Raw genomic sequence first — 23,510 nt, 5'->3', positions numbered from 1 at the left:
GGACAGGCAGTGGCCGACTCACCACTTGGGAGGTGCACATCCCACACTGGAGTGCCTAGGAGTGAGCCCTGGCTCTGCTTCTGGTTCAGCTTCCTGCTAATGCACACTCGGGGAGGCAGCAGATGATGATGGCTTCGTGTGAGACCCCAGACGTTTCCTGCTTCTGCCCTGGCCCAGTCTCTTTCCCAGTCAGTGGGGACATTTAGGGAGTAAACAGCGGAGAGTCACTCACTCTGTTTTGTCTCTCAAATATATTTATTTTTAAAGCTTATTGTTTATTTAAAAGGCAGAGTGATAGAAAAGAGATCTTCCATCCACTGGTTCATTGTGGCTGCATGTTCCCATACAATGGTAGGCATTTACTGAAAACTGGCTCAAGGAGCCCAGTGCCTTTCTTAAATCAACCCATCTCGAGCTGAGAATGCTAATGAATGAGGGGGGAGTATTTCATCCGGGATGCCCAGCACCGAAGGAGCAGTGGTGTGAGGACCTTTACCCCTCTTCCCAGATCGGTACCCAAGTTTGAGAAATCGGCTGGGACTTAGAAATTGGTGTCTAAACTGGAGCCACGTGTGAGTTGTCGTCACTTTGTCCTGTGTCATAGCCCATGGGCCTGAACCCTGCTTACTCCATCTCTTGAACTCCTTCACTTGGGGGCCCTGTCCTCTTTACCTGCTGCTCAGGCTTCACTGTGGGCTTTTATTTTCTCTCACCTGAGCACCTGGTGTTACAGGGGCACTTCCTTCACTATCTAGCCTTCTAAATGCAGTTTTCATCATGAGTGTCCCCTACCCAGGTAAATCTCCCACTCTGAAGAGTGCAAGGACTCACTCACCAGGCCCCTGCCTGTTTCTCCAGTGCAAATGCCCGCTACTCCCCCCACAATATCGCATGTGAACCTGGAGTTCTTTGAACAAGACCACTTGTTTTTACTCCTACATAGATTTGTGCACGGATGTTCTCTCTGCTTTAAATGATTTCCCTACTCCCAGAGAATGCCTGCTCAGCCCTCAACAGCCTCTTCAGGGGTCCTTCATCTTGTGAAGTTCTACCTGACTCCCTGGCTTTCAGAAAGAGAGGGGTGAGAGCAGCCCATCACCACACGACACTGCTGATCTTCCTGTGGATGTCTCCTGCGGGACACTGGCAACAGTAATGAGAGGGCTGCGGTTCCTGGCAGAACCAAGTACTAGTGATCAAACATGTAATAAAAGGTGATGAGTCTGGGGTGGGCATTTGGCACAGCAGTTAAAACATCATTTGGAATGCTGGCATCCCATCCTTGAGTGCCTAGGTTCATTCCCAATTCCAGCTTCTTGCTAATGAGCACCCTTGGAAGTAGATGATGATGGTTAAAGTCCCTGGGTCCCTGCAACACACACGGAAGACCCAGACTCAGTTCCTGGCACCTGGTTTTGGTCCAGTCCAGCCCTAGCTGTTGTGGGCACTTGGGGAGTGATCCAGAAAATGGGAAAGCTCTGTTTGTCTACACTTGAAATGAATGCATCTTTGTAAAAAGGTGAAGAGGCAGGCTGTCAGACGGGTGTTGGGGGCTGAGGTGGAATCTACTCCCTCAGCCAGTGTCTGGAACATACTCAGAGTAGTAAAATGAAAAAGAAATGAATCCATTACAAGAAGAAATTCAATCTATACATGTTTAAGTTTTATTACAAAGTATGACGGGCAGAAAATACGGTACTTCTTATACGGAGGCTGAAACAGAACGAGAGGGTGCAAGTTAGGTCTCACTGTACTTGGGAAACAAGAAGTCAAGTCATAGCTACTAGAACACTCCACTTCCAGGTGCCTTTGAAGCAGCTTTCAATGGAGATTTCCATCGTGGTTTCACAGCACAGTGTTAAAATGTGTTACAAGCCCTGTGCACGGTCCTGTGAAAATAAAGTTTATAAAAGGAAAATGACTACAGTTCAGTTCTGCAAATGGACGCTTCCTCTTCACCTGACCACAGGATGCCACAAAGCCTCTAGCACAGAGGAAAAGTGTAAATACACAGGAAAGTAAGTTCAGACACACTAGGCTAAAGGGCACAGAGATGAACTTGCTGGAGTTCAACATTACCGACAGCAGGAAATCTGCATTTTCTACAGAGCTTTATACAGTCATGCTACGAATGCACACTCAAGAGTGGGGAGGGGACTTCACCGACGGGGTGGGGGAGGTCATAAAGTACACAGAAACCAAAGCAGATGATTCATACCCAACTAAAGCAATTCACAGCTTCAGCTCAACAATTTCCGTAACACACTGCGTGCCACCATCAACCCAAGGTAGGGACATCACAAGTTCACATTCCCCAGGTTGTTCTAAAAGTGGGTGCTTGTGAGTTACATACTGTCAACATCTTTATTTGTGGCTTCCAACTTTTTCACTCAGTTGTTTCTAGTTTAATATCCTAACCCAAGCTTCTCTGGGAAGGCACTACATATTTCCACGTTTTAAAAGCAATATCCAGAAAGAAACTAGAGAGGAACTGCCTGTCCCATGTGGCCACATGTTTGACTTTGACCATTAGCAGCAATGACAACTGTGGGAGGAGGAGCAGGCAGGCGCGTGAGGCAGGCTGGACTCTATAACATGAGGATCTTAGCTGCCGTCCTGCCAGGGCAGGAGAGACCACTGTTAGACAGCCTGGCCCAGGGCTTTTGCTCAGGGATTTTGCTCAGCTCTTTCCCCGTCTATCCTAAGTGCCAATGTGACCTCTTCCTTGGTCTCGGAGTGCAGACCAAAAGACAAAAGAATATTTGCAGGCTTCTACTTCAGTGGCCTCTCCTATCCAAGACAGCTGGAGAGGACGCACTTCTGTGCTGCCCTCCTACACCAGCTGAGCCCTTCATATTCTTACAGTCCAGAATTCAGGCCCGGGCTGCAACAAGAAGACAGGGCTGTGGTCAAAAAGACGGATGAAGGAGAGAAACTAGGGGGAGCCTACGTGATTTTTTTTTACCATTTCTGCTTCTGCTATGTACAAACCAGCAACCAAGAAGCACACTCTAGAACAGTTACAAGGCTCCCAGTGTCTACAGGTTCTGACCACTAAATACCACCTACCGCCCCTGGTGCCAAGAGATGACCCCTTCCCCAAGCTGCCATCGTGTCTGCACAGTTAGCCAGCATCACAAATGCCTAGCTAATGGCCCCTGACTCAGGTGGGGGCATGGTTTCACCCAGAGCCACCCAACAGTCTAAAGACTTTCTCACCGTAGACCTTCACTGCCTTCTAAAGACGCCTCCTCTGATCTAAGCAAACACCACTGATTTTCTCCCAGGTCCTAAATCTGAACATTTCCAGTCACAATAATTACCAAAATCTTGGAGGATTCATTTTAAATTTTTTTGTTCTTCCTGAATCTCAGCCAACTCTCTGAAAGCTGATCCTGGGACTGCAAAGGAATTCTTGCCGTGTAGATTCGTTCCTCCCTGGCCAGAGTTCTGACTTTCCACAGGCAGGAACTGAGGGTCTCCTACCAAAGCAGTCAGCAACCCAGATCTGCCCCCGTGGTGGTAAGGAGCCCACAGCCATGACCGAACACTGCTAGAGGCAGAGTAGAGTCCTGACCTAGAACCTCTCACCTGCCCCCTACTGATGACACAATGCAGGAGCCTCAAGCAGATGCCAGCAGCAAGGTCCAATGTCAGAGGTCAGAGCCCCATGTCAAGGTAGAAGACAGAACAGCCTGAGTAAAACAACAAACCTCATCTTTTGGACAAACCCCCATGTAGAAAGCAGAGCTGTGACCTTTGGCATACAAATACAACTGCTTTGGAAAAGATGCAACCAAAAGGAGCTAAGGGCTCAGAAGAACAAAGTTAACTCTTTCATCATTCAGACAGGCATGAGGCCAAGCGGACAAAACCACGGGCCTATGACCTGCTTGTCCCTTTATTTCACATGTGCCTCTTGAAGGGTCTTACAAACCTTCAGGCAGCTGGCAGAACACCAGGAGCCATGTCAGCTCTACCCCAGAGCACATCACAAACTCCGCCTGCTCCAAGGACTCGCCTAACATTACACACAAGCCTCCTCCATCAAATTCCTTCATGTAACGGAAACAGACCCTCCAGGTCCTAAAGTCAACACAGACAAACACAGCCTACATACAACTCCAATACTGACCAGAACCTAAACCTCAGGGGTGGGTTGGCAGATCAGGGAACAGTGCTGAACTGGCCAACATTAACGTCTATGAGTCTGTAGCTATTTTCCTACTGGCTGGGCTCATCACAATGGATTCTCTCTTAGGACAGCTGCTGGGTTCCCACACCTAAGACTTTCCTCAGGGTTGGGAGCACAGACTGTGTTCCTCAAGTAGCCCCTCACCTCTGAGCACTCAATCCAAAAGGGGGCCAGCGGACTAGCAGGCACAGGGCACTCACCACAAAGATGCCCACATGCAGCTCCATGACCCTATCAGTCAAGACATCAGTGCTTACATTTGGTAGGAAACAGACTCTGAAACCATGTACTGAAAACATGTTGTGTAAGTCCAGCTTTTCTGAAACCATTTCCCTCAACTCTGACATCCTGCCTAGCCAGCCTGCCTTGGCTCTGCTTCACTCTCAATAGGCACGGGCTTGGGGGACACAGAAGCACTTCAGGAGTGATGGGGGGGCTTCCTGGAGCCCAGAATGGTTTTTTTTGAAGGGCCAGCTGAGGACAGGGGTGATGAGAGGGAGGACTGCAGAGCACCAAGGTGGCGTGGCCCCCGATCAGGGAGACGCCACTCAGGCAGTGAGTCAAGAAGGCAAACCAGGGCTTAGTACCAGCTCCAGGCTCTGAGGGAAGAGTGGAAGGTGCAAAGATGGAGGACCAGGGAACAGAGAAAGGAAGCAGAAGAGTCAAATTCTGTTCATAAACAAATTAGCCTGAAAGATAAAAAATATACAAAGTTGAAATTGTGAAAGACACTGATTCCAGGAGGAAAGATGACTTCAAATTTGTATTTGATCCCACGTAAGTGCTGACATGGACATGAACCAGACAGACTGCTGCCTTGGGCAGCAAACAGACATCTGGGGCAGATGAGTACCACACAGCCAGTGCTTATACTGCTCATTAACATGACAGCTGACAAACAAATATAGAGAAATTTTTAATTGAGGAAGGAAAGAAGAGAGAAAACCTTAAAACTCAGCCCTGGGCTGAGAGGGTGCCACACAGCACTGAGTCCAGCACAGACAGCAACAGGGTGACTGGCCAGGAACTCCTAGAGCAGCTTCTGGTAACAGTGGGTGCAAAGCAACAAGACATACTGGCCACCGGAAACAGGTTTCTTCTTACGTTGGGAGTGGGGCAGAGGCGGGAAGCACAGGCCTGCCTCGTGGTGCGGCACCACCAGCACTACACTCGTAGTATCTCCAGGCAGTTGTTGTAGCAGATGGCAATCCAGTCAGGTTGAGTCGACGCCCACTGCACATTGTTGATCTCTCCTTCGGCTGTGTAGGCCAGGATTGGGTCCTCGATGGCGCGGGGCATTTGCTGGATGTCCCAGATGAGAGCCTGATGGTCATCCGCTGGGGACAAACACAGTCAGCAAGCAAAGTCACAGTTTGACTCAAGTGATGGGAACAAGAACCCTCTGCATGTGGGGAGCAAGTCCCAGTTCACAAAGCATTTACTGGCCCCAATTCTATGTGGACTTTAAGCCCCCATTTCACAGATGAGGAAACTGAGATTTAGCAATGCTTGGACTGTCACCCCAAGTCACAGTTACACGGCCTATGAGCAGTAGAGCTGGCCTCCCATCTAGGTCTCAATCAGACCCCAGATGTTCCTAAGTGTTGCTGACTGCCCCAATTAGGATGGCAGAAGGCAGAAGGGGGTCCAAATGGGTTCCTCACATTTGGGTCAGGCATCAAGAGAGGAGAATGAAATCAGAACAACCCAAATCATGAACAACAGATGACAACGTTCTTTCTTCCTTTTTCTACCCCATTATCTACAAAAAAGAGGGCAACCAGGAAGAAGGCAAAAACCAGGAAAAGCTCCCTGCCTGTCCAACAAATGGTGATGTGCTAGAAAACCTACCAAACCCATGACTTTTGTGGCTTACAATGAGCAAGGTTCATTATACAGCTACTGACTCGTGATGCAAAGGAAAAGTGTGTTAGGAGGCAACTGAGAACTGCAGCTCAAGCAGGACTCCATAGAACAGAGCAACGACCACGCCTATCTGGGGTGGGGGGGACATAGGGGGAGATATATGGAAGGAGATACAGCCTGCTGCCAGAGGTCACCTTCCTCCTTAATACCTCTCTATATTGTTTCCATTCTTAATAACAGGCTTCCGTTATCACTAGACTAAAGACATACTGCTGACCAGTCATTTTTCCAGGGCTGTTCTTTCCTGGTCTAGCAAATGGTGAAATGAAAACGACGGACCACATCCCTCTTTGTGGGCAAGGCCAGGAGGGGTCCTCCAGTGCAGGCAGAGCTTGCAGCAGGCTCCTGCTGGTGAGACCTCGGGGGTCCCAGGGAGTGGCCTGTGTTGGCTGTCCTGGAGACTGTGTTACATCCCAGAGAGACATTTCCTCTCTCATGTTCCTGAAGCTGAGGATTTCACAGGGCATAGAACACGCAGGCTGATCACGGACACGATACGCGTCATATGTGGACGAAGTGCTGACAGCCAGGGAAGGCAGGGGATCCTCTGGAAATGTGAACTGCTTCAACTTCACCAGTGTGAGGAGGTTCCGAACTCAATTACTTCATGTAAGAATCTCAAACTGACCTTGAAAAATGGTAAGGTCTGTAATTCTAAGGAGCCAGTAGCAGCAGATTTTCTCCTGCCCCCTCTCCAACCCTAACCACTTTCTCCCTCCCCACCATACCTACCTGCAGTGCAGATGTGGCAGGATGAATGTGGGGCCCAAGCAATGCCATTGACACATGCTCGGTGGTTGTTTAACCTGGCAACGGGTGTGCAAGGAACCCGCACGTCCAGAATCACCACCTGCAGAAATACACTTTGTAAGGCCCAGGAACTTCAGGTATGACAGAAGAAATAGGTAAGCAAAAAACACTACACAACGAAAACCATTTCTTAAGTATCACGTTTTCATTTGTGTGCTTAACAGAACGTCAGATACAAGCTTTCCTAAGGCTTGAGGAAAAGGAAAAGAAAGAACACAGCTAGTGATTGAATGGAAAGGGGGAATGGGAAGGAAGCAAGCGTTTGGATGACCCACCAAGTCTTCGCAGGAGCCAAGAGTGAGTTTCGTGTGTCCTGCCTGGACAGAAGGAGAGCCCTGGCAAAGCAGGATTTGGAAGGACGAAGTCTAAGGCAGCAGCTTCACCAACCCAATGCCTACTACTGTGTCACCTCCACCCCCAGCTCATCACCTTCACTAAGTAACAGGATACGCAGAGAGCTGCCATTCCCATGTGTGCCTGTGGAAGCTGGAAAACTATCCAGGCTATACAAGGGGCAATTGTTTTTCACTCAGCAACAAATGCATAAATAATTTTGTTTACCCTTTGGGATCAGCACTGTTTTTCTTGGTCCCAACTCTCCAAGTAGGAAAAGTTCTTAATGCACAGTCCTCGTTCTAGATCGGGCTTTCTCAACCTTGGCCGGCATTGTGAACGTTTCAGGTAGGATAAGAATACTTTGTTGGGAGGCTGTCCCGCGTCCTGCAGGACGTTTAGCGGCATCCCTGGTCTCCACTCCTAAGCTGCTGGCAGCACTACCTATGTGGACATTTCCACATACCCTCTGGGGGCAAAGCTGCCACCAGCTGTGAACCACTCCAAATGCTTGTCAGAGCTGGAGTTTGGTGTCCCTGTGGGTGGGTGCTCACCTCCATTCCATCCATGGCCATGGTGGCCAGGTAGTTAGGGTCCTGCTTGTTCCAGCAGAGGCGCAACAGTGGGTGGTGCTGTGGGTCTTCGTAAATGATGGTGCTGTGTTCCAGGTGGCGCAGGTCAAACATCCGCACAGAGCCATCAGCGCCCACAGACGCAAACATGTCCCTGCCACCCCCAGCCCGGCTAAACGCGATGTCATAGACCTGTTGAGGGAAGAAGCAGCTTCTGTCAGGTACAGATCTGCTACCTCCTTTTCTTAAAGCAGGGCAATCTGCCAACTCCAGTTCATCTAACCCTGGTCCCGAGACCAGGAGCCAAAACAACTTTGAACTAGAGACAGCTCAGGTATTTCTATGTTCATAAAGGAGTTTAGGATCACTCTCTGCTTCTTCCCTTGGATGATTTATTCTTATATATGAATCAATTCAGGTATGAAGTCATTTATTACTTGCTACAAACACTGTTTATCACAAATGTCTTAGAGGAAGCAGGCTCAGAGCAATGGAGAGCTCACAGCAATGGGTGGGCTGAGACACACAAAGCTGGGATACCCACTAGGAAAGAGACAGGAAGTAAACCCTAAACGCCAGACAAAACCCACCCTCCAGGGTTAGGGACAATAAGGACAGCTGACTTCCGAGGAGATAGGAGAGGGGAGGAATTTGTCTCTGACTACTGTAACCCCAGGCTCCTGCCGGCTGGCTGAGCAAGACTGCCCCACAAGCATCTCCGCACAGCCCCCTTCAGCCTGGAAATGCCTTTCTCTCTGGGTGACTCTGCAGAGGTGAGAGATGTCAAAAGGGACCTGGGCAATCACCACATGGAGGGTCACAGGCTGGCACACCTGTCACGCTCAGAGCCTGTCTGGTGCTGTAGAGCTCCAGGTTGACCTACATGCCCTCTGCGCTGGGCCAGCCTCAAGTCTCTCAGGGACATAGACGCCACTCTGGTTCCTGGCCATTGCGGCCACTTGAGGCATGAACCAGCAGATGGAAGATCTTCCTCTCTGTCTTTCCTTCTCTCTGTAGGTCTGACCTTCCAATAGAAGTAAGTCTTAAAAAAAAAAAAAAAAAGTAAGACAGATCCATCACTGGCCCCTATTCTGCCTTTCTCTGTATCCTAAGAGAATGGATTCCCACAGGCTGCCTTTGGCTGCTTTCAGATACAGAGGTCCTGAGGGAGCAGGCAAGGGAGAGGTAGAAGAAGATGAAGTGTTTTGCCTGCTTTCTGTTTCCTGAAGCATTTCTGCCAGAGAAACCCAAACCCCCAGATCTAGTGACCCCGTCTCCTGCTGCGCCCAGCCTCTAAAGTACCTCACTGCTGCCTGTGTGGCTTCTCTGCTCTACCAATCAACATCTGGATAAACAAACCCCTGGAATAAATCCCCACTGTTGAAATCTACTTAGACTAGTTTCCCTTTTGTGAGCTGGAACTCAAAGAACAGCACACTCAGCTGTCACACAACTAATATGTACCAACTTGTTCCACTTTATGCCAAGAACTTCCAGAAGCTTCTCATTGGTCCTCTTTGTAGAACCAACAACTCTGAAACAGAGAAAGAAACTCTATCTACAGGGAGAGAGCCTGAGGGCCAGGGCACCGCACTGCCCCAGGAAGAACATTTATGATCACTTTCCAAAACTAATACGGAAGAATGCTTTGATTAAAATGAAAGGGCGAGATATTAATCACAGTGAAATATATTTAATCCCAAATAACAATAAAAGTACAAAGGTTAAGAGAGCATATTTAGAATTTCAGGATACATTTCGAGAGAAAATTAGATTTGATTACTGGGAAATTTTCCCTCTTCTTGTCAACCTACTCCCTCCTACCTCACCAGCCAAAAAAAACCACTAATGTCTCCAAATATTTGTTACTCTATGATTATTTCTAATCATTTTCAGTTCTCAATTTATCTATAGGTAGATTTATTATTTTAAAAAAAAGGAGTAATCTTTGTAATGAAAAAAAAAAAAAAAAACCCACCATAAGTCACCTACATAAAAAGTGCAATGGTCTACAGCAAGTTGTTTTCTGTCGTTCTGACACATTCCTGTTGTTAATTTAGGTAAGAAGCTGCAGCATGTACTCTGCCTCACAAGGGAGACCCAGACAACAACAGGGGCGAAGAAGAAAAGCATTGTTACCTCTTTGTCATGGGCAATCAGTTGGGTCTTCACATGACCAGACACAAGATTCACTCGTCCCAGCACCTGCCCTGTCTCCAGCCCCCAGATGGTGCAAGTTGTATCAATGCTTGAGGTACCTGCAAATGACCAGTGTGCATTAGTGGCTGTTAGGGAAGAGGTTCCCGGGCAAACCTCCTCCTGCGCCTGCTCATCTGCTCAGTCCAGCAGACAATAGGTATCCAACCCTGACCTGAGAACCTCGGGTTTTAACTGGAGAGGCAAGAGATACATAACGAAAAGCCCAACTCCGTTACAGGACCACCTGTCATACTTACCTGTCTCCATCCATTCTTAATCTAGGCTGATGCAAGCACCTACTGTCAATTAAGAAAGTGGATCTGAGCTTCTTCAAATATCTTCCAATTCCCTTACCTAAAAGATAAGGATCCACCTCATTCCAGTCAAAGGAGGTCAGGGGAGCACAGAAATCAGAGTTCTTATTATTGTTTAGCAAACATTCCAGCCGGGTCTCTGTTTCACCAACCTAAAGGAACAGAAAACATTCAAAGATCAGCTTGTCTTACAATCACAAGAGATCTGCAAAGTCCTGCTTAGACAACTTCATAGTAAATACGAGATGTGAGATAAAATATTTTTATCACAAAAAAAATAGAATCCTGAGGAACTGAATGCTCTTTTCCAAGCCTTTCTGTTCAACTCCACAGGACAAGTTTCCAACTCTGCATCGTTCTGGAGGCAACCTTCTCACCTTGCCTCCTCCTCCCCCGCCTCTGAATCCCTGCACTTCACCTAGGCGGGCACCCCTCTCCAGCAGCAGAGGTGCCACTCACTACTGGCTCAGCTGAGACAGAGCTAAGACCCCTCACACACTTTGTTAGAATCAATGGCCTTGCAATCTGTGTAACTTACTCCAAAACATCAATGGGGTATTAGGGATCTCAAGTGTCCCCAAATCCACTCAAAGTTATCACTGTTATAACAGGTGAACTGACTTCTAGGGCTGACAAGCCAGCAGCAGCATTTCATGGAATTCTACATTTACTAGAAAATCTGCTGCAGCCAAGCCTTGTTGCGAGGTGCTTCATTTGTTCTTCCATGCTGCAGTGACAGCTGCCACCTGTGACCCACCAGCTCCCTGTGACTCCACACTGCTGACAGCTGACACGGTGGCAGCCCATTTGTCCAGCCGCTCACCAGGTATCTGCTTACCCTCCACACGCGGAGATAGTCACCGCTTGTTGCCAGCAGATCTGGATAGACGCCTTTTGTGTCCGGGATCCACATGAGCTTTGTGGTAGGGTATGGGTGGTCAAAGGTGTTTCGGCAAATGAATTCGGAACTCTCCTCATCTAAACCAACAAGCTGAACCTGTAACACACCAATATTGGGCCATGTAAGCAACTGTTTCCTGGAGCATATCAAATACATCAGAACCCTGGTCAGGGATGGAAGCCTGAATGCTACACTATACTTAACTGTGGAGACAAAAACTCTTACTGTCTGAAGATTTCTAGTTTAACCATTCCGTTTCTACCCAGATTTGCTTTCATAAGGTCCATTTCCAAACATGAAACAGATTTGTTCATTTTTATTTGACAGGCAAATTTACAGAGCAAGTTGGGGTGAGGGAAGAAAGAGAGCGAGCTTCTATCTGCTGGTCACTCCTTAGATGGTCACAACAGCCAGAGCTGAACTGATCGGGAGCAGGAGCTTCTTCCAGGTCTCTCCCATTGGCGCAAGGGCCCGAGGGCCTGAGCCATCCTCCTCTGCTTTCTCAGGCCACAGCAAGGAACTGGAGTGAAAGTGGAGCAGCGGGGAATCGAACTGCCACGCATATGGGAAGCCAGAGCTGCAGTCAGAAGAGAACATTTGAAACACAAAGGCCATCTAGAGTGTCAAGTTTATCCTTGTGATTGTTCTGCTTGTCATGGTTACTTCAGAGTCACCTTAGTCCCTCAGCTGGAATGGAGAGTCAAAAATAGACAAAAAGGAATGACAGGACTACATGGCTGTTGCTGGGAGCAACAGGGAGTGGACCCATTCAACTAGGACCAATACGAATGTTTGATGGATTAAAGAACCTATTAACGTAAGGCCAGGTTGTGGTCCAGTGGGTTAAGCCAACATCCCACACAACCACTGGCTCAAGTCTCAGCTGTCCCACTTCTGATCCAGCTTCCTACTAATGTGCAGGAAAACAGTAGAAAATCATCCAAATGCATGGGTCTGTGCCACCCACATAGGAGAACCAAATGGAGTTCCAGACTGCTGGTTTCACCCTGGCCTGGCCCTAGCCACTGCAGACATGTAGAAAACGAACCAACATATGGAAGATCGATCTCTCCCTCTCTCTCTCCCCCTTCTTCCTTCTAACTCCGTCTTTCAAATAAATAAATCTCTTTTTAAAAATGCAAAATAAGGGCCCAGTGCGATAGCCTGATGGTTAAATCCTTGCCTTGCATCCTCTGGGATCTCATAGGGGTGCTGGTTCACTTCCCATCCAGCTCCCTACTTGTGGCCTGGGAAAGTAGTGGAGCATGGCCCAAAGCCCTGGGACTCTGAACCCACACAGTAGACCTGAAGAAGCTCCTGGCTCTTGGCTTCAGATTGTCTCAGCTCCAGCGGTTGCAGCCCATTTGGGGAGTAAACTAGTGGACTAAAGATCTTTCTTTCTATTTCTCCTTTTCTCTGTAAATCTGTCTTTCCAATAAAATAAATAAATAAAAATACATTAACAATAAAAGCAGCTGTGACAAAGTGGGAGAACTGGGCAGAGGTCCCAGGAAGTGAATCAAGAAGAATTCCTCCGTGGTCCTTTAGTAACAGATCTCCTGCATCCCCACGTGTGGGCAGTCAGTCAAACTCCCCTTCCCTCCCCGAAAAGCGTAAGAGGGAAGCAAGCATCACTTCCAAGGACATCCAGGAAGAGCAGCTTTGGAGCATCTTCAGGAGGTAAAGGGCAGAAGGCACATTCTCTCTACCTCGGCCTTCAGCTGCAAGGCCTAAGAAACAACATCCTAGTAATGAACTCACTTCCGCAGCACTGTCTAACCCACTGCGGACACTCAGTAGCAGGTGCTCGCAGTTTTTCTCAAGTGCAACCAAAGTACCTGCAAGAAGACAGTGAAACCACTCAAAAGCAGAAAGGTGGGTCTGTCACTCAAGAGAACAGATAGTACTGACTCTTTTTTTGGCAGACAGGGAAGTTTATTCGTGAAGGAGCCAGGTGGACAGGGAAAGAAGGGGAAAGAATCTCCCAAGAGAAAGCCAGGAGGTGGGGTGCCCCTTAAAAGGAGAGATGGGGAGACACCAGAGGTTTGAGGAAGGGTCTTGGGTTTTTTGTTTGGTTGATTTTTGTTTTTTAAGATTTACTTTATCATTTATTGGAAAGTCAGATACACAGAAAGGAAGATCTATCCGCTGATTCGTTCCCAAGTGGCCGCAATGGCCGGAGCTGAGCCAATCCAAAACCAGGAGCCTCTTCCGGGTCCCCTACGTAGGTGCAGGGTCCCAAGGCCCTGGGCCATCTCTACTGCTTTCCCAGGCCACAAGCGAGCTGGATGGGAAGTGGAACTACCGGGATAAGAACCAGCACCCATATGGGATCCTGGCACGTGCAAGGTGAGGACTTTAGTTTTAGTCTGCCACACAGACCCTGGTCTTGGGTTTTTAAGCCCTCCCTGACCTCTCCTTTTTGGGCAGGAACCTACAGGTAAAAAGTTCTCCACTGGTGGTCTCTTTACCAGTTAGGAATGGGTGGGGAATGCTTGTGCCACCTACTTAAAGGTGCGGACAAGATTTCAGCAGGCTTGGATGGTCTCAGACCACTCTCTTAGAATCCCATATCCTACTTCTGCAGGGGTAAAAGGTGAAGATATCTCCTAGCTACTTCCTGCTGAAATGGGGTGTGGTTCAGGTAAAGCCCCCGCCCCCCACCCCAGGCATGGGAAGCACAAGGTGATGGTCTGGGCCATCCAAGTTACTATGACAGAAGTTACTCATTATACAAGGTTGCAACTTCTGAGCCATCTGGAGCTGAAGACTCCATGTGAAGTCTTCTCTCAATCTTTTCATGACCCACAGTGGGCACCACGCAAAAGTTTGGTAGGTTTGTTCCTCCATTTGATACAGAAATAAAAAGCTGGGAAACAGTTGCAGACTTTTTTTGTTTTTAAGATTTATTTATTTTTATTGGAAAGGCAGATATATAGAGAGAAGAAGAGACAAAGACAAAAGATCTTCCATCCGCTGGTTCACTCCCCCAGCAACTGCAAAGGCCGGAGCTGAGCCAATCTGAAGCCAGGAGCCAGGAGTGTGTTCTGGGTCTCCCCTGTGGGTGCAGGGTCCCAAGGCTTTGGGCCATCCTCCACTACTTTCCCAGGCCACAAGCACGGAGCTGGATGGGAAGTGGGGCTGCCAGGACTAAAATAGGATCCCGGTGTGTGCAAGGCGAGGAGTTCAGGCACTAAGCTACCGCGCCAGGCCCGATAAATAAATCTTAACACACACACACATACACACACACAATTGTGGGCCACTTCTGTGCTGCCTGAAATACTGGTATCCCATATGGGTGGTGGTTCAAGCCTCGGCTGCTCCACTTAAGATTTTACTTCCCGCTAATGTTAACAGGAAAGCAGCAGATACCAGCCCAAGTACTTGAGTGCCTACACCCATGTGAGAGATCTGGAGAGAGCTCTTGGCTCCCAGCTTTGGCCTGGTGCAGCCCCAGCCACTGCAGCCATTTGGGGACTGAACTGGCAAATAAAATACATTAAAAATTTTTTTTCCCGTAATATAAAAGTGTATCCAAGGTTGAGAACTAGTAAAATCAAGCTAGTTTTTGTGTATTTAAGTGTAAAATTAAATGCATCTTGGGAGTTAAGAAAAGCACTATTCAAAGCAAACACAGTAGCTCTGAATAGTGCTCGCAGTACCCTGTGATAATGCAGGGTTGTTCAAGTCCATCACAGCTTGTCCTTCTACACCCAAATCAAAGTAAAGGTCTTCAGGAGGGGATGTCTCAGGCTCAGCTACGTGTCAAGGTGTCAAGTAAATAACATGTCATGCACTATTACAGAAGAACACAAACTTTGCCTACGATGTATACGTACTTCATAATATTCCTAACATGAAGCTTCTTTTTTAAAAAAAGATTTATTTGTTTTTTATTGGAAAGGCAGGTTTATAGACTGAAGACACACAGAGAAAGATATTCTGTCTGCTGATTACTCCCCAAGTGGTTGTGATGGCCAGAGCTGAGCCGATCTGAAGCCAGGAGTCAGGAGCTTCTTCTGGGTCTCCTGTGTTGGTACAGAGCAGGAAGCTGGATGGGAAGCAGAGCAGCAGGACACAAACTGGCACTCATATGGGATCCTGGTGCTTGCAAGATAAGGATTTAGCCTCTAGGCCACTGTGCTGGGCCCGTAACCTGAAATTTCTTTCCAAAAAGGTTTCTGTTTTCATCAACACTTCAAAGCTGTACCACTTACGCAACAGTCTTGCTCCACCTGAAAATGTGTTATGCAACCTAGTTTCGCTCCATGAAGACTTCAAATGTGCACAAACTTGTGCTTTATCCTCAGCCAAACTGGCTTCAGCTCTTCTGCTTTGAGCTGCCAATCAAATACTGAAAGGCGTGACAACTAGCTCTTGTTTTTATTTTTTCAGATACTCATATATCTGTGAGTATCCAGATAACATAAAATAGTAAACCTTATCTACTGACCCTAGTGAATTCCAACAAAATGCAACATGAATAACCACTGCTTGATGTGTCTAAACATCCCATGTGCATCTACATGTGAGTGCACGCTTGTGCACGTATGGATAGGGAGTGGGTGTTTTTGTAAGGATATTTAGGCTTGGGCTATAAAATTTATTCTGCAATTTACTTGTAACACTGTATTTTGTAAAAGCGTGCACACAGATCTTCCTCATTCTTCTATAGCAGATTAAAGTAAGCACACCATCATCTATTTAACTATTAATAGTTATTTTGGTTAGATGCCATGGATTTGCTACTATAAACATTGCTACAATGACTGTCTTATTCATATGTGCAAATGGCTTTATTGGCTAGGTTCCTGAAGTGTATTTGTAATATCATTTATTAAGTTATCAGTCTTCAAGGAAGTTGTTTCTATCTCAGCTTTTTTTTTTTTTTAAGATTTATTTTTAATGGAAAGGCAGAATTACAGAGAGGAGAAACCGAGAAAGAACTTCCATCCACTGGTTAACTCTCCAAGTAGTTTTGGTAGCTGGAGCTGAGCCAATGTGAAGCCAGGAGCCAGGAGCTTCTTCCGGGTCTCCCAGGCAGGTGCAGGCACCCAAGGCTCTGGGCAATCTTTTACTGGTTTCCCAGGCCACAAGCAGGGAGCTGGAAGGGAAGTGGAGCAGCTAGGATACGAACTAGCATCCATATGGAATCCTGCTGCATGCATGGTGAGGACTTTAGCCACTAGGCTACTGTGACGGGCTGACTTCTGTTTTTAACAGCAAATCTGAGTGTCCGTTTCTCCATTCCTTTGAAGACAACCTTTCACACTTTGTTAATCCAATGGGCGAACAATGGCAGCTCACCAGTGGAGGCGGAGCATGTGTGCTTACTGACTCAGAGCTTTCCATGCATTATTACTTCCACTAGCTCCAGGAAGTAGGTACTGTTAGTCCCTTTCAGAGGATTGCTTACCCAAGATCACAAAGCTGCATTTTAAACAAAGGCGGTCTCATCCTGCGGCCTGAGCTCCTCACCGCTATGCTGAAACCCGGGCCTGAAATGTCTGCCTTGTTTTCTACTGCATCTTGTACAACTTTTCCTAACTGATTTACAGGAATGCTTACACATGCATGTTTTGCCTTTATCTGTTAGAAGTCTCCTTTGGGGGCTGGTGCAGTGGCAGAGGGAGTGACCTAGTCCTCTGCCCATGGCACCTGCCATCCTTTACAGATGCCAGCTCTAGCCCTGGCTGCTCCACTTCTGATCCAACTCCTTATTTGCAGCCTGGGAAAGCAGCAGACACTGGCCCAAGTGCTTGGACTCCTGCACCCATGTGGGAGACGTGGAAGATGCATCCTGGTGATGGAAGGATCTCCATCTGTCTCTCCGTTAACTCGGCCTTTCCAATAAAAACACAAAGGCCCCACAAAGACATGACAAAATTTAGACATCAGAATGCTACCTTTAACCTCTTTCTTACCACGACATATTCTATCATGTTCTTGCTTGGCCTTATTTATTTATTTATTTATTTATTTTTGAGATCTATTTATTTTTATTGGAAAGGCAGATTTACAGAAAGAAGGAAAGACAGACAGAAAGCAGAGGAAGATGGCCCAATGCCTTGGGACCTGCACTTGCATGGAAGACCTGAAAGAAGCTGCCGGCTTCAGATTGGCTCAGCTCTAGACATTGTGGCCATTTGGGGAGTGACCCAGTGGATGGACCTTTCTCTGCTTTCCCAGGTACATCAACAGAAAGCTGGAGCAGAAGTGGGACAGCTGGCACTTGAACTGGCACCTATATAGGATGCTGGTGCCACAAATGGAGGATTAGCTTGCTACAGCATCACGCCAGCCCCTAAAACTGACTCTTATAACAGCTATACAGATGTACCACAACAGCTTTAAAGATCTGAGAGATGGAAACAGGGAGAGCTCCCACCTCCTGGTTCATTCTTCAAATGTTTCTAATAGCTAGGGTTAGGTTAGAGCCACAACCCAGGGCTCCTAAATAAGTGGCAGGCATTTATTGGGCCATGATTCCCTGGATCTGGCCTGGTAGGAAGCTGGAGTCTGGAGCTGGAAGCAAACCCAGGCATGCCAATGTGGGATGCCTAAGGCTAGATGCCCACTTCAGACGTACCATAGCCTAGCCAGCCATTTCACCAAGAATCTTTCCATAGTTTGTTCTTTTTTTTTTTTTTAAAGATTTTAAAATTTTTATTGGAAAGTCAGATATACAAAGAGGAGGACAGACAGAGAGGAAGATCTTCCATCCAATGATTCACTCCCCAAGTGAGCGCAACGGTCGGTGCTGTGCCAATCCGAAGCCAGGAACTTTCCTCCGAGTCTCCCACAAGGGTGCAGGGTCCCATGGCTTTTAACCGTCCTCAACTGCTTTCCCAGGCCACAAGCAGGGAGCTGGATGGAAAGCAGAGCTGCTGGGATTAGAACTGGTGCCGATATGGGATCCTGGTGTGTGCAAGGTGAGGATTTTAGCCACCGCACCAGGCCCTTTGTTTATCTTTAAAAAAAAAAAAAAGATTTATTTTTATTATTTTTTCATTGGAAAGGCGGATATACAGAGAGGAGAGACAGAGAGGAAGATCTTCCGTCCGATGATTCACTCCCCAAGTGAGCGCTATGCCGATCCAAAGCCAGGAGACTCTTCCGGGTCTCCCACGCAGGTGCAGGGTCCCAAAGCTTTGGGCCGTCCTCGACTGCTTTCCCGGGCCACAGGCAGGAAGCTGGAAGGGAAGCGGGGCTGCCAGGATAGAACCGGCGCCCAAATGTGATCCCGGGCATGCAAGGCGAGGACCTTAACCACTGTGCCACCATGCCCGGCCCCCCTTTGTTTATCTTAAAGTCAAGTTGATAGAGAAAGATTATCCATGCACTAGTTCTCTCCCTAGATGGCTGCCAACAGCTGCAGCTGAGCTGATCCAGAGCTGGGAGCTTCTTCTGGGTCTCCCATGCAGGTGCAGGGTCCTAAGGCTTTGGGCCACCCTCGATGGCTTTCCCAGGCCACAAGCAGGAAGCTGGATGGGAAACAGAGCTACCGGGAATAGAACTGGCACCCATATGGGATCCAGGCACGTTCAAGGCAAGGACTTTAGCTGCCAAGCCACTGCACCGGGCCTGGCAGATAAGTTTTAAAAATTATTTTATTTATTCATTTGGAAAGTAGAACATCGGAGTATAAAAGTAAAATGTACCTAAAATCCATTCAATTTTCCATGATTATATTTCCATTACAGATACACAGTTAAGCATTTCTAGATGGCCTAATCCATTGCAGACATAGTTCCTAAGTGCATTACATAGGTTAAACTCATTTAACCTTTAAAATAACCTGATACAGTAGACACAAGTATTACCTTCATTTCACTGACAAGAAAACGGAGGTGCAGAACGTAAGCGTGTCCAAGCACACACATATCTGCAAACAGCAGAACTAAGATCCCGCCCAGCCTCTCTGGCATCTGTCACGGATGCACTCGGATGGACGGGCAGAACCAACGCTTAAGGGACAGCAGATACAAAGACTGCATGTGTGCCTCCGGTCAGCGGACGCCATGCTAACTCCAGGACAATGATCCTAAAAGTGTCGCCAAGCCATCTGCTTGTCTGTCAACTTGAGAGAGGGAGGCCTGGGACCGTGTCAGTCTCCTGAGAGAATATCACATACTAAAACCAACACCCGTGCCACTGCATCCCCCAAGGGAGACCTCACAAATGAGTGCAGAACACAATGTCCACCAATGGCAACTATTCCTGGGATGGCTGATAAAGTGTCACTCTGATTCCCAAACTCATTCACATGATGGAATACCTGGAAGTCATTCTTGGAATGTTAATAGTTTTGAGTTTGTGAATCAACTAGGAACAGTTTTATGATAGAGGATATTAACTATGTTATGATGGAGAATATATTAACTCTGTTAATATAGGATCTAAAAAGCCCAAAAATGTCTCCACAATGTTTCGTGTGGATGATCAGGTTAGACCATTTTCATTGATGCTCACCATTATATCCACCCATTTTGCCTCTATTGCCAATCACTGCCTACAGCGCGCCACCAACCATGTGAGAACAGCAACCAACTTTTAAATTCTTCTTCTTGGGTCCAGCATGATGGCCCAGTGGCTAACTGGGATCCCATATGGGTACAGGTTCATGTCCTGCTGTTCCACTTCCCATACAGCTCCCTGTTTGTAGCCTGGGAAAGTCACAGAGGACAGCTCTAAGCCTTGGGATACTGCAGCCACATGGGAGACCCGGAAGAGGCTCCAGGCTTCTGATCGGCTCCACTCAGGCCTTTGTGGCCACTTGGGGTGTGAACCAGTGGATGGAATATCTTTCTGTCTCCCCTGTTCTCTGTAAATTTGCCTTTCCAATAAAAATTTTTTAAAAAGATTTATTTATTTTTATTGCAAAGTCAGAGATACACAGAAAGGAGGAGAGACAGAGAGGAAGATCTTCCATCCGATGATTCACTCCCCTAGTGACCGCAACGGCCGATGCTATGCCAATCCAAAGCCAGGAGCCTCTTCCGGGTCTCCCACATGGGTGCAGGGTTCCAAAGCTTTGGGCCGTCCTCGACTGCTTTCCCAGGCCACAAGCAGGGAGCTGGATGGGAAGTGGAGCTGCCGGGATTAGAACCGGCGCCCATATGGGATCCCGGCATGTTCAAGGTGAGGACTTTAGCTGCTAGGCCACTGCGCCAGACCCAAAAATAAATAAATCTTAAAAAAAAAAATTGTTACCTATGGCTAAATTAGTCTTCTTTGTAATGGTATGTATTTTAGGCACTTTTAAACCTGATGATGAGAGGCGGTCTATTGCATCACGTTACCGGAAGTGTTCATCCCAGGCATGCACACGCAGAAGGATGCTGAGTTACAGACAGGGCAGGCACTAAAATCACGGACTGCGGGAAGACAGAGTTGACTGCTTACTCTGCGACTAGACGCGTTCCTCCGTGCTTCACTATGAAGGCCACCCCACCACCGTGTGAGTGGTACAAAAGAACTCCACACAGTTGCTGAAGGAAAGGACTAACTTGGGAACTTCTTGCAACCTTTGATACACGGGCAGCCAATCTGACAGTATGTCCTCCCTCAGGAACGGGAGACCTCCGGCTTACCCACTGATCCTGATGAAACTTACAAAAATACAACATCAATTCACGCAACGGGATTCAGGCCTTTTGAGACACGTCTCTTAATTTTTTTCCTGTGTATCCTATAAGAGCAGTTCTTGTGGTCCTGAATTTGCTACTACCATCTCCACCTCAGAACCTTGAATTTCACTTGCAGATCTGCTGTTCTCTATGAGCCAGAAAGAGTCATCAGAGAAAAAGAAACAGAGCTATGCCAGGCGCTGGTGCTGTGGCACAGCACTGTCGCTGGCTGGAGTCCCAGCTGTTCCACTCGTGAGCTTCACCTGCTAATAGCCTAGGAAAAGCAATGGAAGATGGCCCAACCCTTGAGTCCCTGTCTTCAGCCTGGCTGAGCCCCAGTCACTGCGGCCACCTGGGGCAGTGACTCAGTGAGTGGCCTTGCTCCTCTCTAACTGTCTTTCAGATAAAATAAAAATCTTACAGTTCAGACTCTTTTCTTTTTTTAAAGTCCTTCATGTGTAAAACAGCACCCTTTCCTACAGCAAACAGTGGGTCCCAAACAGGTGTGGCTGCGGCCCCTCCATGCCAGTGAACCGAGGGGAACCTGATCCGAGACCACCCAGCTTTCCTCCCCTTCAGCAGGCCTGACATCTGCCTCACCTTCACTCCTCACCCTGACACTCCTGGAGGCACGATGAGGTCCAGAACTGAAACACCCATCAGCCAAGTCTTTCAGGCACTCACCATCGCTCGCAACTCTCACTTGAATACAAGAAAGATTAAAAAAAAAAAAAAAAAAAAAAAGAAAGAAATCTCCTCTCACGGAGCAATAACTTTTAAAAAATTAATGTGGGCCAGCTGCCAGCTGCAAAAAGCATTCCCCTACTACCACGGCTTGCAGCAAGGATTCTCTAAACCAGGAAGTGCCGGCAGCCCCACTACCAAAGATTACAAACTGTGGGGAGGACGTGCATCTAAGCAACCAAGGAGATAAAGAAGGCCCGTGTGTTTCACAACACAGTGGTGGGACACAATGCTGCAAGGTGAGATGCCCCAACTCATGCTGCTTTGGGGAGGCAGGAGTCGCCCGGCAGCAGGGTTGCGGACCCCAGGTGGTGCCCAGGGGTGCGAGAAGGGGTAGGAGGGCAAGTCCAGCACGCCAGGAACGTGCGACCACCAACTGAAGCACCTTCACGGTCATCACACTCTCCTCCCGCCCCAGCTCCCGTCACCCGAAGCAATGCGGCACAAGTGGGAGGTGGGGGAACATGACGAGTAGCTGGCGCAGCTCTAGGGCTGTAGACTCGGGCTTGGGAGCTGTTCTGTACCCCCAACCACGAGATCCCCGACCGTCTCGGGACCAACACACACACACACGGCGCCTCCACACTCCAAACACGACCCGGGGAATACACTGAGAGACTACGAGCGGGAAACCTCAGCACCAGGGCCGGACCCAGTGAGGAACCGCTCCGGGGCGCTCAGACAAGTCCGCAAGGAGGAGCGACTGTTTGGGGAGGGGAGCCCCCTCCCCGGAAAGGGCGCTCCGGGGGTTCCGAGCCCCGGGCCCGGCCCACCTTGTTGTTGTACTCCTCCACGAAGCTGCCCAGCGCCAGGCGAAAGCGCTTGTCCGGCCGTACGCTCCAGTTCATGGCGTAGACGGTCCAGGGCGCTTCATACTTGTAGATCTCCTTCCGTTTGCCGTGCAGGGACATGGTGGCGGCGGGGCCGCAGTGCGGGCCGGCAGCGGGCAGCGAAGAGCCGGGCCGGGGGCGCAGGGGTCTGAAGGGAGGCGGGGCGGCTAGGAACTGCCTCGCCCGGAAGCGGGGCCGCGGCGACGGACGACGACGAGCAGGGCCCGACCCCCAGGTTTCAAACCAGCTCCGGCACAGACAACAACCACCTTCCGTTTGGGATGTCGCCCCGCCTCCTCGGAACGGAAGCCACGCGGCCCTCCCCCACCGGCCTCCTCACACATACACCTCAGCGGCGCCGGCCGTTGGCTGTTGGAAACGTCCTTTCGAAATAGCTCCTTCTCCTCATTGGTTGTAACCACCCCAGCGACTGAACTCTCCTCGCCATTGGCTTAAAGCTTTATCATTCCAACTACTCGCCCCGCCCGATTCCTGGAGGCTGACGCTTTTCGCAGTTCCACAGGTCATTGGCTAGCCAAGATGTCAGTCAGATGGATAACGGCGCAGTGCGGGTGAATAGGGGCGTGGGTGGCACGGAGGCCACCTGCAAGTTCTCGGCCAGGTCTCTGCGAGGGGAAAAGCTCTTGTGTGACCTGCCCTGGCTTCCCCCCTCGCTGCAGCTTTACTGAGCTGCATCTACTCAGTTGCCTTCAGTCTAAATTTCTGTCTTAAGGGAGGACTCCTGCCTCTAGCGGTACTGAGTTCCGAGGCCTGACACCTTGGCCTGTTCGCGTATCCTTCGGACCCTTTTAAGCAGAGAGCTGTTCTTCCAGGGCTCCAGGGACAGATCTGCGACGCGAGGGCCTGCCACTGCCTTCCTGTAGACTCTAGAAATGTTCAACTCTTTGCTTTCAGCATTAGAGGAGGTTTGTATTGAGTTACCAGACGATGCCATGAAATAGAGTGTTCAGTCATACACATGATGTTAACAGACGAAAGAGAATTCACAGACTTGAGGGGTATGTTGTCTCTGGCTTAAGTTTTAAAAAGAAAA

General features: G+C 48.5%; 1 protein-coding gene across 3 annotated transcripts; it reads right to left on the bottom strand.

Moving 5' to 3' along the window:
* Positions 1-1,641: 1,641 nt before the first annotated feature.
* Positions 1,642-22,754, bottom strand: DCAF7 (DDB1 and CUL4 associated factor 7). 3 transcript variants are annotated; one of them, XR_005884796.1, is made up of 8 exons: positions 22,400-22,724; positions 11,188-11,346; positions 10,390-10,501; positions 9,976-10,094; positions 7,819-8,028; positions 6,854-6,971; positions 5,300-5,532; positions 1,642-1,889 (listed from the first exon to the last, which is right to left on the bottom strand). XR_005884796.1 is itself a non-coding variant. In XM_040989470.1 (7 exons), the coding sequence occupies exons 1-7, from the start codon at positions 22,535-22,537 to the stop codon at positions 5,360-5,362; spliced, it is 1,029 nt and encodes a 342-aa protein (XP_040845404.1). In that variant the 5' UTR covers positions 22,538-22,754; the 3' UTR covers positions 1,642-5,359. The 3 variants fall into 3 exon arrangements, 1 of the variants encoding a protein (XP_040845404.1); XR_005884795.1 differs by having other exon boundaries at positions 1,642-1,713; XM_040989470.1 differs by having other exon boundaries at positions 1,642-5,532; positions 22,400-22,754.
* Between the last annotated feature and the right edge of the window lie 756 nt (positions 22,755-23,510).

Source organism: Ochotona curzoniae, unplaced genomic scaffold, assembly GCF_017591425.1.
Source record: "Ochotona curzoniae isolate NIBS_2020 unplaced genomic scaffold, NIBS_Ocur_1.0 contig_523, whole genome shotgun sequence".
Classification (NCBI taxonomy): Eukaryota; Metazoa; Chordata; class Mammalia; order Lagomorpha; family Ochotonidae; genus Ochotona; species Ochotona curzoniae.
Note: the sequence above shows the minus strand (reverse complement) of the source record. Positions and strands in the feature narration are given on the sequence as shown.

What these genes read in the sequence shown, in the direction of transcription:
- DCAF7 (XM_040989470.1), bottom strand. Translation starts at nt 22,537, where the DNA reads ATGTCCCTGCACGGCAAACGGAAGGAGATCTACAAGTATGAAGCGCCC. An exon ending in TGATTGCCCATGACAAAGAG is followed by an intron (nt 8,029 to 9,975) that starts GTAACAATGCTT and finishes TTCCCTCAACAG; the next exon opens with GTCTATGACATCGCGTTTAG. An exon ending in TGGCCATGGATGGAATGGAG is followed by an intron (nt 6,972 to 7,818) that starts GTGAGCACCCAC and finishes GTATTTCTGCAG; the next exon opens with GTGGTGATTCTGGACGTGCG.